Source organism: Neolamprologus multifasciatus, chromosome 23, assembly GCF_963576455.1.
Source record: "Neolamprologus multifasciatus chromosome 23, fNeoMul1.2, whole genome shotgun sequence".
NCBI lineage: Eukaryota > Metazoa > Chordata > Actinopteri > Cichliformes > Cichlidae > Neolamprologus > Neolamprologus multifasciatus.
In genome coordinates, this window is record NC_140460.1 from 15,687,559 (window position 1) to 15,700,660 (window position 13,102).

At 38.6% G+C, this 13,102-nt stretch overlaps 2 protein-coding genes and 1 long non-coding RNA gene across 3 annotated transcripts in view; 1 reads left to right on the forward strand and 2 right to left on the reverse strand.

Moving 5' to 3' along the window:
- Positions 1–5,617: 5,617 nt before the first annotated feature.
- Positions 5,618–10,450, reverse strand: med8 (mediator complex subunit 8). Its single transcript, XM_085152301.1, has 7 exons — positions 10,320–10,450; positions 9,970–10,091; positions 9,564–9,708; positions 9,342–9,482; positions 9,159–9,246; positions 8,831–9,070; positions 5,618–6,151 (listed from the first exon to the last, which is right to left on the reverse strand). Exons 1-7 carry the CDS (start codon positions 10,323–10,325, stop codon positions 6,081–6,083), a joined length of 813 nt encoding a protein of 270 aa, XP_085008427.1. The 5' UTR covers positions 10,326–10,450; the 3' UTR covers positions 5,618–6,080.
- Positions 6,148–7,661, forward strand: LOC146491269 (uncharacterized). The gene is made up of 2 exons (XR_014872507.1): positions 6,148–6,694; positions 7,550–7,661. It is a non-coding gene; the product is annotated as an uncharacterized LOC146491269 (long non-coding RNA).
- A 1,296-nt stretch (positions 10,451–11,746) lies between the features above and the next one.
- Positions 11,747–13,102, reverse strand: part of LOC146491270 (4-trimethylaminobutyraldehyde dehydrogenase-like) — an 8,328-nt gene continuing 6,972 nt past the window's right edge. The window contains exons 8-12 of the mRNA XM_085151638.1: positions 12,965–13,102; positions 12,753–12,840; positions 12,528–12,669; positions 12,256–12,368; positions 11,747–12,172 (exon numbers count right to left, since the gene is read on the reverse strand). The exon at positions 12,965–13,102 is cut by the window's right edge and continues 51 nt beyond it. Of these exons, the coding sequence (XP_085007764.1) occupies positions 12,078–12,172; positions 12,256–12,368; positions 12,528–12,669; positions 12,753–12,840; positions 12,965–13,102 (576 nt within the window). The 3' untranslated portion in view covers positions 11,747–12,077. The remainder of the gene's footprint in view (positions 12,173–12,255; positions 12,369–12,527; positions 12,670–12,752; positions 12,841–12,964) is intronic.

The window sequence follows — 13,102 nt, forward strand, 5'->3', positions numbered from 1 at the left end:
ATTTGAAGTGTGTTTCTCATACACACACACACACACAACCACGCAAGGTGTTTTGATGTCCTGGAGGGTAACTTGGGGTTTGGTGGCCTGAGACTCTCAGCAAGTGGAGAGACTGGGGATCAAACCAGCTCTACCAGCTGAGCCAAGGGTGTATCCCATGGTCCCTTTCAAGCTTTCCATGTTGTTTAATCATAACTAGGGAGACTTCTCATTTATACTGTTTCTTAAAAATAGAAAATAACAGAAATTTAAGATCTCGAAGAAGAAATTTAAATGTAAAAATACATTTTTGATTGAAAGAAAAAATTAATGAATTAATTAAAGCACCTTGGTGTCTATTAGATTAAGAGTCTAATCCAGCTCTCTGCTCTATACACTCGGACAGGGAACAAGCACAGGATATTGTCTCTCTATAGGCTAAGACAAACATTCATTATAATCACATCTGCCTTCTTTGACCTCATCTTAGTACATCTAAGCCTTCTCAACAATGGAATTTCATATCAATCTTCTTCAACCACAATGACCACAATGCATGTGGCACATGCAGGAGGGCTCAGGGCTCACATTATATCGATGACAATATAAGGCTCATCAAGAGGCAGGATTATTCACAATGCATAATGTGCACCCGATACAGCGTCTGCCAACACAATGCACACACACACTCACAAGGCTGCACACATGCGCCTGAGGGAATGGTTTCTGAAGTAGACGATGTAAGGTCTGAGGTGGAGAAGCTTTGTCTCAAGGAAACCTTCTGCATTAATAAGATGAAACAAGTCGTCTTCTCTCCTGATAGACCATATATGAATCACAAAATAACTCCACAAGGCTGCGCAGGAATAGGGTCAAGTAATTAGTGACTGTGGGTGTGTTCCAGTCAGCGTTGCAGATTTCAGATTTGGAAACAGTTCAGTTTGGCAAAGCCTCAGTACTCGTTTTGCCTATGCCACCCACAGATCCTTAATGAATTCCTCTGATCCCAACTTTCATAAAGAAGACATTTGGAAAAGATTTCACAGATCCGCGTGCGTCATCGGAGCCTTTCAAGTGACTTCAACCGTGGAACATTTGAATTAGACTCTGCAGGATATTTGAGCCTTTTTTGGGGTGTGGGAGTTTAAGGCTGTAAACTCTTTCTTTATATTTGCCTTAAGCTTCCATAATGAGCAAGTTATGGACCTTATCATGTTCTTCAATTACAGGAAAAATAAAGAAAACCTTTAAAACCATGCCAGAAGATGCTCTTATTAAATAAATGAGAAACTTATCTCTCCAAAACATAAATCAGAAATGAAACAAAAAAATATTTAATGAAGAACATCCGTATCCAGGGCTGCTGGAATAATTAGCTCAGTCATATGCAAGGATTATTCACGTCCACTCTCTTGCTCGCTTGTTTCTGTGAGCTCATTTATTTGGGGTTTGTGTCTCTGTGTTTTTATCTTCTTAAATGTTTTTCCTGCATTTCTGGACATGAAGTCATTTGACACATTTGGTCACTGCAGTGTGTCGCTTCAGAGGGAAATCCTGTCTTTTCAAAAGATAGCAATGCTGATTATGTTGTCAGGACGGATTTGTGTCTGGTTAAAAACCGTCTAGTTACCCCTGCTCTGTGTACCCTGCTATATAGTGTATACTGTAATTTAGGAGGCAGCTGTCATATTGAGTTTCCCCATTATCCACTATGTACAGCGAGGCTCAGAGGCAGTCGGCACTGGATGTGATATAAAACCTCTCTGAGGCTCTCCTCGCACACAGTCTTGATTTTATGAATTTCAATTAATTGTCAAAACAGTAATTTCCGGGATCATTTTACAGAATGGGCCAAACCTCAGTGTGCACCAAAAATAAAACGCTGATGACCCCTGTTATGGTCTCTGTGACCTGATGTGTCATACAAAGGCAGAATCATTAAAGGAAACAATGGAGATGAGAAAAAAAGCTTATGAAACATCATGTGAAGGCTCATATACAAAACGTGCAACAGATACTGGCACAAATGGGCCTCGAATAATGAGAGGATCTGGTGGAATTTTTTCATGGAGTAGGGGTCATGTTACTTGTTTCATTGCAAAGTACTGCTCATCTATAGTTGTAGTATTTCTATCCTGACAAGAGTGTACTTTTCCACAGTGACATGCCCCCCATCTACAGGGTATGAGGGATCTGTGAGTGGTTTGTTATAGCCTCCATAGGCACCAGACATCAATGCACGTTACACAGCAGTCTCTGCACCAACACCAATTGAGGAAAAATCCTTTGGATTAATGTTGTTAATTCCTCAAACAGTTCCAAAGACGAAAAAAGGGTTTCGCTTTGGTTTTCCTTTTATGTGTCACCTGTGTTACACAAGTTAAACTTCACCTTTAGCATTTATTCCTTATTAATCACAGTGACAGAGGCAACTTTCTGCTACTCAACTAAGCTAACTCAGTTAGCTTTTAGCGGGTGTTGTTTAAAAATTAAATAAATAATTAAGTTGTTCAATTAGCCTTTAAATATAATGGGTTTAAACTAAGCTTAGCAACATTAAATCATGGAAATGTGAAAAGAGTAATGAGCTATGACAGGGTAGTTACTGCTAATGACATGGTTAGGCTAGGCCAGCTAACCAAAACAAATCTTTATTTAAACATATTGATTTGGCAAAAGGAACAGTAACTCAGTACCAAATACAGACAACTTCTAGTATAATTGAATACTGACACAGAAAGGGATTCTATTACTCTAAGATTAAATGAATAAAGTAGCTTTTAAAGAAAAATAATAATTTTTCTTTTTATAAATAAAAACAAATTTGAGAGCTGGTTTCATAAGTATGAAGCCAAAATGTACATATTAAACTGTGGACCAGTTCACTTTTAGCAGAGCTACTTCAAATATAAACTCACTCTCTGATAACATGGGTCATCAAAACGATTTACTTTTAAAGAAAAGGTGGGTTAATAAGCCTTATCTAGCCAGATTGCAGCCACTGAAGTAAAGTTTTACCTGTTTCATAAAGAATGCACTGAACACTATGGAAGCCCGTTTCCGCCACTAAAAAAAAAGTATCCATAACTCAAAATTTTGAGTTATCTTTCTCGAAATTTCAAGTTATTTTCTAGAAATTTCGACTTATTAACTCGAAATTTCGAGAAAAGTAGCTCGAAATGTTGACTTACTTTTCTCATTTTGCGTTAATATCACGATGTTAACTGCTATCAGCAATCTACGTGAATGATGTCATTTCCTTGTTACCCAGAAGCTGAAGCTCTGAGCTACAAATGTTATAGCTAAGCTACCAGTATTACAGCCAGTCATGAATGCACAAATTGCTGATTTTTTTCAGTGTGGCTTGTGTTATTAGCTGAATCACATGCCGTTACTCTCAGCAAATGTACTCTCGAAAAGCGCCAATTTGTTGCGAAGGGGATTTTTAGTGCGCATTCCAGATAGATTACTGATTGGCAGAGCTAACTCGAAATTTCGAGTTGATAAGTCGAAATTTGAAGTTAATAAGTCGAAATTTCGAGAAAATAAGTCGAAATTTTGAGTTATGGATACTTTTTTTTGGTGGCAGAAACAGGCTTCCATGGAAATCTGTATTCAATATGCTGCTTAAATATATTTTAACTAATAAGGCAGCTAAATGAAATATTTAATTAGACATGATTTAAGAGTTGCTCTCCTCCTGCAAAGTTGCACAGTTTAAAGTCAGTCTGTAGCTTTAAGCAAAACTAGTGTATGTGATGAATGTTGTATTACCTTGGCTGCTAATTATTAAGCTACTGTTTTATTTGTTTATTTATTTATAATCATTTAAATTACTAAAAGGCTGGAGTGTCAAAACTATTTCTTTTAGATGATGCAGGGAAAAGTTTGAAGGTTTACGACATCGGTTTGTGTTGTCCACAGTTTTTCCTACACTTTTTATGCTGTTTTGCCATAAAGTTAATGACTTTACATTGCGTGTCTAATCCAAAATCCTTTTTGTAGTAAGGCACAAAATCAGATTCTGGTGCCAATATAACTTATACCAAATTCATAAAACTGCTTCACTTTGGTTTTGTACCGCAGCGTAAATGGATTTTGTTCAGATTCATATTTTATGACGGGGAGTAAATGAACGCTCTAATTGCACAACAGAGAGACGATTAGCTGTTGTAATAAGGTTCAGATGCGGTGGCGACGGTGCTTTCGGGGCACTGATAGTGTGTCAGAACTATATGTGCACTCACCAGGGAGTGCAATTTACATCGCTGCAGCTGTTTAAATGATTGGACAATCAGGAAAGCCAATGATTTCTTTACAATATGCCATTATTATATGAGCAGAAGAAAATTTCTTATAATGTTCAACAGAAAATTATAAGAATGGAAGCATGGTCACCTTGGTCGTGGCCATCTTTTAACATGAACTACCACTAAAGAGGAAAAGTAAACTATTTGTTTGACTTGTTTTGAATTCTGAAGCAGGATGGCATGCTGACTGAAATGGGAGGGATCTTTAGCAGATTATTTAGATTTAGTATTAGCAATGATTTTTAAAAAAAAAAGCAATTAAATATATTTTTACCCTTTAAAGGTGGTTTGAAAAGAAAAAAAACTGACTGAAGTGCAGATAAAAGCATCAGAGACAGCAAGTAAATATCACTGCTTAAATTAAAAGTAGTAGATTTATATGTCAAAATATAGACTATTTTATATATGAAAAAATAGTAACCTAAAATCATTTGTTCTTTTTTGGGAGGACTGGTTTTGGATTATCATTATATCTAATACTATTTGGAATATGCCAATTATATGTAACTGGACCATCTAAGAAAACAGGAAAAACCTAAGAGCCTCACATTTTGTCACTTTATTTGCAGAAATCATGAAGGAAAAAAAACAAACATGTTTTGCAAAGAATTTCTGTGTATAAAGTCAAATTTAACACTAGGATGGTATGAAAACAGTCCATCCTAGTGTGTCCTCTGCAGTCTCTAAGTTTGGATGATAGTTTGGCAGATAACCTCAGCTGAACCTTTCTGTTTTGTGATGTTCGCAGGATGTTGCCCGTTAGCTCTTTGTTTAAAATTTAGACCTCAACCACGGACACAAGTGTGACCTTGTGCAGCTTTGAGCTGTCTCAGCAGAGCATCTGACCACGGCGGCTGACACAGCGAGACGTCCGCCTGTTTGGGGACAGAGGGTGTATGTAGGTCAGGCATGGGTCTGCATGCTGTGACAGCAGCACGGTCACTGTGCTGTGCAGCAGGACAGGGATTGGAATGGACAGAGAGAGCCGGCACAGAGAGAGGCCCCCCTCACACGTCAGCACTGATACTTCCTCATTTCCCCCCTTAAACACTTTGACATTATCAGGCCACACAGAGCAACGTCCACCCTCATTATTCTCACCTTTGGTACTGCAGCCAAATGGACAAAGAGGAGCAGAAGAAGAAATAAAGGGCAGAAATGTGAAACAGACATCAGATCATAGTGCACATCTAACATGTGGGGATGGTCATTTGATGAGAACGAGAGCTTCCGGATCGAGGCACTAAGATTTATTAATTTATAGAAACCTTCAGTGTATTAATAATAATTAAATAACAGTAAACAGTGGATTAATTACACAACAAGAATTATTTTGAGCACATTGTTTTTAATTGAAAAAAAGTGTCCTGATTACAGTTCCAGAACTATAATTCCAGAAATGAAAGCAGACTGCCATCTAGTGGTTCAAACAAACACTGACATTTAGATGTGACATCAAAAACTACAACAGCTTCAGTGACATGTGAAAAAACATCCCCATGCTGTTTTTGTATTTATAATTCTCCATGAAAATAAAGCACTAAAACAGGCATGGGGAAATCATTTCTCCAAGACGCCACAAAAGAAACTTGAACTTGTGGAAGGACGTACCAATAACCTTGTTATCAAGTTATAAATGGGGCCCTACGCAGCAGTCCCAGTTTTTCATGAGGCCCCTTGGAAAAATGTTTTGCCCACCCCTGCATTAAACAGAAGTGACAGTTTTCTACTGTAAATGCTGGCACCTCTGAAGGTGAGTCTCCGAATGGTAACAGGTGAGAAGAAGGCCGCTCATCGGTTGTAAGGATGCATTGACCCAGACGCAGATTTGATGTTTGTCTTGATGCTGCTTGGCATTTTTCCTGAGAGAAAACCAGAGAGATCAACCCTATATATGCATCTTTAAGGTTTTTTCTTTCTTCAAGTGCAGATATAAATCATTCAAAACATCCTGTGTTAACAGCTGGGTTGTCAAAAAAATTAATTTCATTTAATACTCCAATATTAATCAACTCCAAAATGATCTTATCAAATTAAGATACTCATTTGCCATAGTATCGATACAAACAGTGCCATCTTTGAAGACACTCTGCAGACAGTGACGCACACAGCTCCTCCCCTCACTAACAACTAAAGTTGTCAGCGTTCATAACACTGAACAACACTTGAGGAGGACTTTCAGAGGTCAATAAAACGTCTGTTTCAACAGCACTGAAGTATTTAACAGTTCATTAACGCAGCAGCTAGCATGCTGTAGTTAGCCTGTAATGATTATGAATGACAGATGGCATATTGAATATAGAGTTGTGGCAAGGCGGGTTATGGACACATGGTGAATCGAGTAGGCTTCTCTGCACAGCCATGAGTGGATAATCCAAGAAAATAAAAAGTCAAATAGTAAGTAAGTAAGTAAGTAAAATTTTATTTATATAGCACATTTCTAGATAAAAGATCACAAAGTGCTTTACAAGGTAAAAAACAAACAAAAACAGTCAAAAGTTAACAAAATGCAATTTTAAAAAGATGTGTTTTTAGCTGTTTTTTAAAAGTAATCACTGAGTCTGCAGATCTTAAGTTCTGAGGAAGAGAATTCCACAGTCTGGCGGCCACAGTAGCAAAAGCTCTATCACCCTTGGTTTTCAGTCTTGTATACTGAATAACAAGTAGGCCCTGATCACAAGACCTCAGGGACCTACTAGGGGCATAGGGCTGTAAAAGATGATGTACGCTGGTGCTTGTTCTTGAAGAGCCTTAAATGTCAGAACCAGAATCTTAAAATGGACTCTGAATTCAACGGGGAGCCAGTGCAGCTGTATAAGCAATGGTGTCACATGAGAGTACTTAGATGTTTTTGTCAGAAGCCTTGCTGCAGCGTTTTGGACAATCTGCAGACGCTCAAGGGAGTTTTTGTTTAGACATGTAAACAGTGAATTACAGTAGTCCAATCGTGATGAAATGAATGCATGAATAACAATCTCCAGTTCAGTATGAGACACTATGGGGCTCAATTTAGAAATGTTTCTTAAATGATAGAAGCATGACCGAACCAGAGATTTGACGTGGACATCCAGGGTAAGAGCAGAATCAAAGGTTACCCCTAGGTTCCTAATAGACGATTTCACACATGTTGAAAGAGGACCAAGAGCATTCATTATGTTAGGTACATGTCTGTCTGGAGCACATACAAGGACTTCAGTCTTTTCTTCATTAAGTTGGAGGAAGTTGTCCAACTTAATGAAGAAGAAGCTACTCTGGAGAAGAGTAGCTTCTTCAGATGGATTTCAGGCCTGAAGAGCAGAGCTGAGGATGCAAAGAGCTGCAGAGTGGATGGTGGATGACAGAGAGGCTGCATGCAGTTGTGGACAAGAATAATTTTTTTTTTTTTTAATTAATAAAAGAAATCAGATGAATCTTAAAAATCTATTTTGTTGAATCCAACTTATTATTGAAAAAGTTTGCAAAAATCCAACATGTTTTTTGAAATGTGAGTTCTTCACTATTACTTTTCTTTAATATTGTTGCAGGATGGGGTCAAAATCTTCAGCATGGTCTCAAAAATGGTATTTAGTAGTTCGCTGAGTATATACTCAATAAATTCTAGTATTGTGACAATCTTAGCTAGCAGTCAATGTGCAAGTTTCGAGGTCCATAAACTCTTGAAAATGATCTGTAGAGTTCAAAGTAGTATCAATACATCTAAACAACAAGCAGTTTTCATATGAAAATGAATATTATCGCTTCATTACAATGTAATGTTTGGTGGGAAGTTTCCTGGCATTAATATGGGGATTACTTTGAGGTGAAAGCTCATTTCAAGTTAAATTAAACAGGTAGTGCACACCTGAACATGTTTTTAAGCTGTAAACTACATGATAACAACTATACTTAGACCACAGAAATGAATTCTATACGGAAATGTTGGCATTTCTACCAAATTTATGACAAAATGCCATCTACTATTTTAAATCATGTCCATGTTTGGAAAGCCAGGGATGACAGTCAACTACTTTGTAATACTTAACATCATAATATATATATCAGATATGACTGTTAATGCCCCCCTAATAAGAGCTAATCATCAGTACGCGCCACGGTCCCTTCAGCCTCTGCATTTGGGTGGAAGCATAGATGGATTATTGCATGGGGAAAATGGGCACATTAGCTTGAGAATGTTTTTTCATTTGTGCAGTATTATTGTTTTTTTACATATTGGAAAAGGCAGTTTATTAAACTGCATGATAATGTAAAATTGTTTGAGTATCCTGTTATGAAGCCTAGAACTGAGCATTTTTGCTATTAGCCTGGTGTTTTAAAACTTTGTCTTTAACATATCCTGTATAATTCACCTTCCTACCTCTTAAAGTGACCATCATTTTTAAATGGAGCATCACACTTAATTCATTATAATTCAAAAACTAATGACTGTCATCAGTAAAATGTTGAAACTGAAGAAACACAGCAAAGCACTCTATGGCTGGCTCTCACATAACTGTGATGCTGTGCTCAGGTAAAATACTAACTCAGCTTTCCAAGTCTCCTACCTGTCTGTCCTTGCTGCTGTTGAGCCACAGGTCCTCCCATACCTGCTTGCTGGCCTGAACCCCCACCAATAGTGACCTGCTGTAAGGTTGGACCTCCACTCATCATGGACCCCTGTCCTTGGTGTCCAGGGACCACGGGACCAGGAGGCCTACATTTGGAAAGTCCCTTTCCAAATGCAACGGCCGAAACTAATGCGTTAGTGTCAGCAGGGTTGAAAGACGGTTTGCTCTGTCGCATAGCTGTGTAAAAACAAGTTAAAAAAATTTGAGAGTCACCATTGTATTTGTGTAATTTATTAAAGAAAACTGCAGCAGAAGTGCAACATACCAGCGCTTTCTGCATCTCTGTCCTCACGAGGGTTGCTTAGCTTCTCCAGCAGAGTAGTGCAAATCTTATTCAAAGCCTGGATCTGTTTCTGTTCATGACAATAAAATCTGAAGGTTTAAACAAAAAATGCAAAATATTCCCAAAAATGACAGAATATTTTATTTTATGCGAGTCCAAACTAACCTGGGCCACATCGGGGCCAATACGTGCTGCCTCTGTACTCAGTGTTTTCTCCTGCTCCTCCACCTCTGGGTCAGGTTTGGTCCGCAAGTAGTCCGGTACGATCTCATGGCTGAACACTGGAACGCGCTGCTCCGTGAGTTTCTGAGAGCAGGTAAACAGACAGCTCAGAGAAACTACTTCTTTTTTCAAAAGAGGAAACGTGTTATCAGCTGTGGTACTCACTGCCAAGTCCTCATCTCGGTCTGGAGACAGGACCAGGGGAATTATAACTTGGTTGCGAAAGGACGGTGTCTTCTCGTTCCTGAGCAGTTTATTGATGGTGTTCAGCTGACCAGACAGAAGGGCGAAGTTATCCAAAACAGAAGGCCTATAGGACAAAAAAGGGCACATCTGTGAGAGTTCAAAATAATCCACAAAGCACGCGTTTCAGATCAAATCTGTATATCCGTAAGACAAGATTTTCCACAGTTTCTGTCAAATTTGCTACTGTAAATAAAAGGAACAAACCGTGTTTATATGTTGCTGTCAAAAACTGCTTGAACAACAAAGTATTAACTCGACTTAAATCTATGTCGCGTTTCTTTTAAAACAAAACAGCCTGCTTTACAATGAAAACAATGTTACTCACCACGTCAAACGCTCGTACTCGTTTTCTAGTTTGTAGATGAAACTGTGCAGAGCATTTTTAACGTGAGCCACCCGCGAAATGAGGGACTCCACTGACGCCTCTAATTGTTTCTCTTCTCGTTGCTAAAAGACAACAAAAGCATTAAAAAACCTCCCAAACTCACTGCAAATACACAGTTGTGCTAGCCAAACGGCTAAAGAGTGCATAACCTCAGCCACTTAAGAGACCAACAGTCACTTAAACAAGAAGAAAATGAGTCATCAGACAAAATAAATAAAAATTTTAATGAATGTTACTGTATCTACGAAGGCATTATACTGTCGTACAGAATATATATTCATATTTATTACCTGCATTGTTCAAGTAGAATTTAGCCAACCTCAAGCGACACAGAAGCACTTCCGGTTCATCACTGTCAAAGTAAAGGTCTGCTGGTTAAACATGGCGGAAACGCTATAACGTTTATTTATTCAAAATTTTCTCGTAAACAAATAATCCAGTACACAACTTATGCGACATTTAAGCAAACATTTCAGTTTAGAGTTCAAATGTCATATATGTAAAAACTGAATGTATATCTATATTAATCTATATTACTATAGTAATTAAAACTATAGTAATTAATTTGTACATTAACTGTATACTCTCTTTCTCTCCATATAGATATATATATATGTGTGTGTGTGTGTGTCAGATAACGCTTCCTACTTTATAAATGCTCCATATATTTATATACTTGAGATATATATATATATATATATATATATATATACACACACACACACACACACACACAACTGCTTTTAAACTACAACATGGTGCTGCTGCCTTATCGGTAAAGCAGTTATTGTTTAACAATGTGAACCCTGTTGTCACGAGATAATCATTCAGATACACAGACACAACAGTTAACCTAACATGCATGCTTCTGGGAGGAAGCATGAGCTCGCAGAAAGAAACCAGGACCTTCAGTTTGCTTCAACATGAAGCACAACTCATAAGAATTGCAGACCATTTTAGAAAGCACCTGGTAGCATATAATATCAAATGCGCTGTCAAAGTTTGTGGTTGTACACCACCAAAATCCTCATTCTACCTGCTAATTAGTATTATCAACAATAATAACATCAGTTACAAGATAACTAAAATGTCAATTATTAGTACCATTTTCCAGGTACCAGGAACGGAAAAGAGAGATCATATTTCTCCCATACTATCAACTCTTTACTGACTCTGTTAAATCCAGAACTTAAAATCCTTCTCCTCACATATAGTAATAAAAGTACATTTTTATTATATTACGTCAATACAATAGTCTTGACGCCCTCTCTACTTTTGAATTTGGCCTTGAAAGTTTTTATAACTCATAAAGTTAGAGCTTGGTCAGGTGACCCTGCACTAGACCACACTTGCTCAGTGACTTCCCATATTAAAGTTATTTAACATATTATTTTAAATATTTTTTCTCCACTCAGCTCTTTTCACTCATGTATTGTATGTTATTAACTTCATCCGCTGGTCTGCTGTCCTTTGATCTTTCCAGGTGAGGCAGATGGTTTCTCTTCCACAGGCCTAGTTCTGATGGAGGTCTCTTCCTGTTAAAAGGAAGCTCTTCATCTCGCCCACAGGGGGATCCCTGATTGTTGGCATTTTCTGTCTAATACAGAAAAAAGGTGCTTTATATTACCTTGCAATATAAAGCACCTTGAAGTGACTGTTGAAGTGATTTCAGTATAGCATATTCATACAGTTCAACTCGAGCAACAAAGAAAAAGAATGCTTCTACAAGTTTATTTTGATACAAAGAAGCAGCTGTCCAAACAACAGTACATAAATGTGACACCTGTTAGGCAGAAATTTTCTTCTGATTACTTCCATGTTGTACACTTGCGTGTTTATTCAGAAAACCCCAACTTTTAAATCCAGCTATCCTTCACTTACTGATGTAATACTGAAGTACTGAATACTGGGGAAAGAAAAGTGCTCGGCATCTATGCTTGTCTACATCATGTTCCACACACTCTGCATTAATTATGTGTCAGCCTAACACACTAAGAAGGGAGAAGTGAAGAGCTCTAGTCACAGTTCTGGCACAGCGGTGTAAAACTTTAGAAGAGGCTTTCGACGTCACCCATTTCCACCACTACAGTCTTCAGCTGGGAGTAGTACTCGATGGTCACCTGGCCGTTCTCTCTGCCAAAGCCTGCAGGGATCAGGAGAGAACTGGTTAATTTACTGAGCAAATGCAGCATTTACCCAGACCATGAAAAGCTGACAGCATCTTACCCGACATCTTGTATCCTCCAAACGGCAACTCTATAGGGTTGATGTTGTAATTGTTGATAAAGCAGGTCCCTGCCTCCATACTCGCAGCCACGCGATGGGCTCGAGAAATGTCCCTGTAGAAGGAGGAAAAGAACAGACCTTTATACAGAGAGTGCAGTAAATTGGCCGCACTGTGGAGACCTTGAGCCACAGCCAACAGAAAGCAATAAACTCATCTTAAAAGAGCAAGCCGTCAACAGTTGCACCACACTGCTGACTCGTGACAAACTGACCTGGTGAAGACCCCAGAGGCCAGTCCAAAGGTGGTGTTGTTGGCTCTCTTGATCACTTCTTCCTCCGTGTCAAAAGGCAAAACGGACATGACAGGGCCAAAAATCTCCTCCTTCACACAGGTCATGTCGTCTCTGCAGTTATCTGTGTCGAGAGACTTTGTGTGTTAAAAAACAAAGCTGAGTGTGCGTGTGCTGTACCACCATTAACCAAAGTGTTAGACGTACCAAGTACGCATGGTGACATGAAATATCCCCCTTTCAGTTTGGGGTCACTGGGGACAAAGGGATCTCCTCCACAAAGCACTCTGGCTCCCTAGAAAGAAAGAAATAATTACAAGAGCTATGTTAAAGAACACCCACAGTAATACAGATTACTTGTGCTTAACTGAGAAACCACAAACTATTAAAGCTAATTCACTCCCTCGAATGAAAAGCACCTCTTTCTGGGCCTGACTGACAAATCCCAGCACTTTCTCCAGGTGCGGTTTGCTGATCAGAGCTCCCATCCTGGTGCTCTCGAGCAGGGGGTCACCAACAGGGATGGCCTTGGTCCTTTTGACTACCTCCTCTAGGAA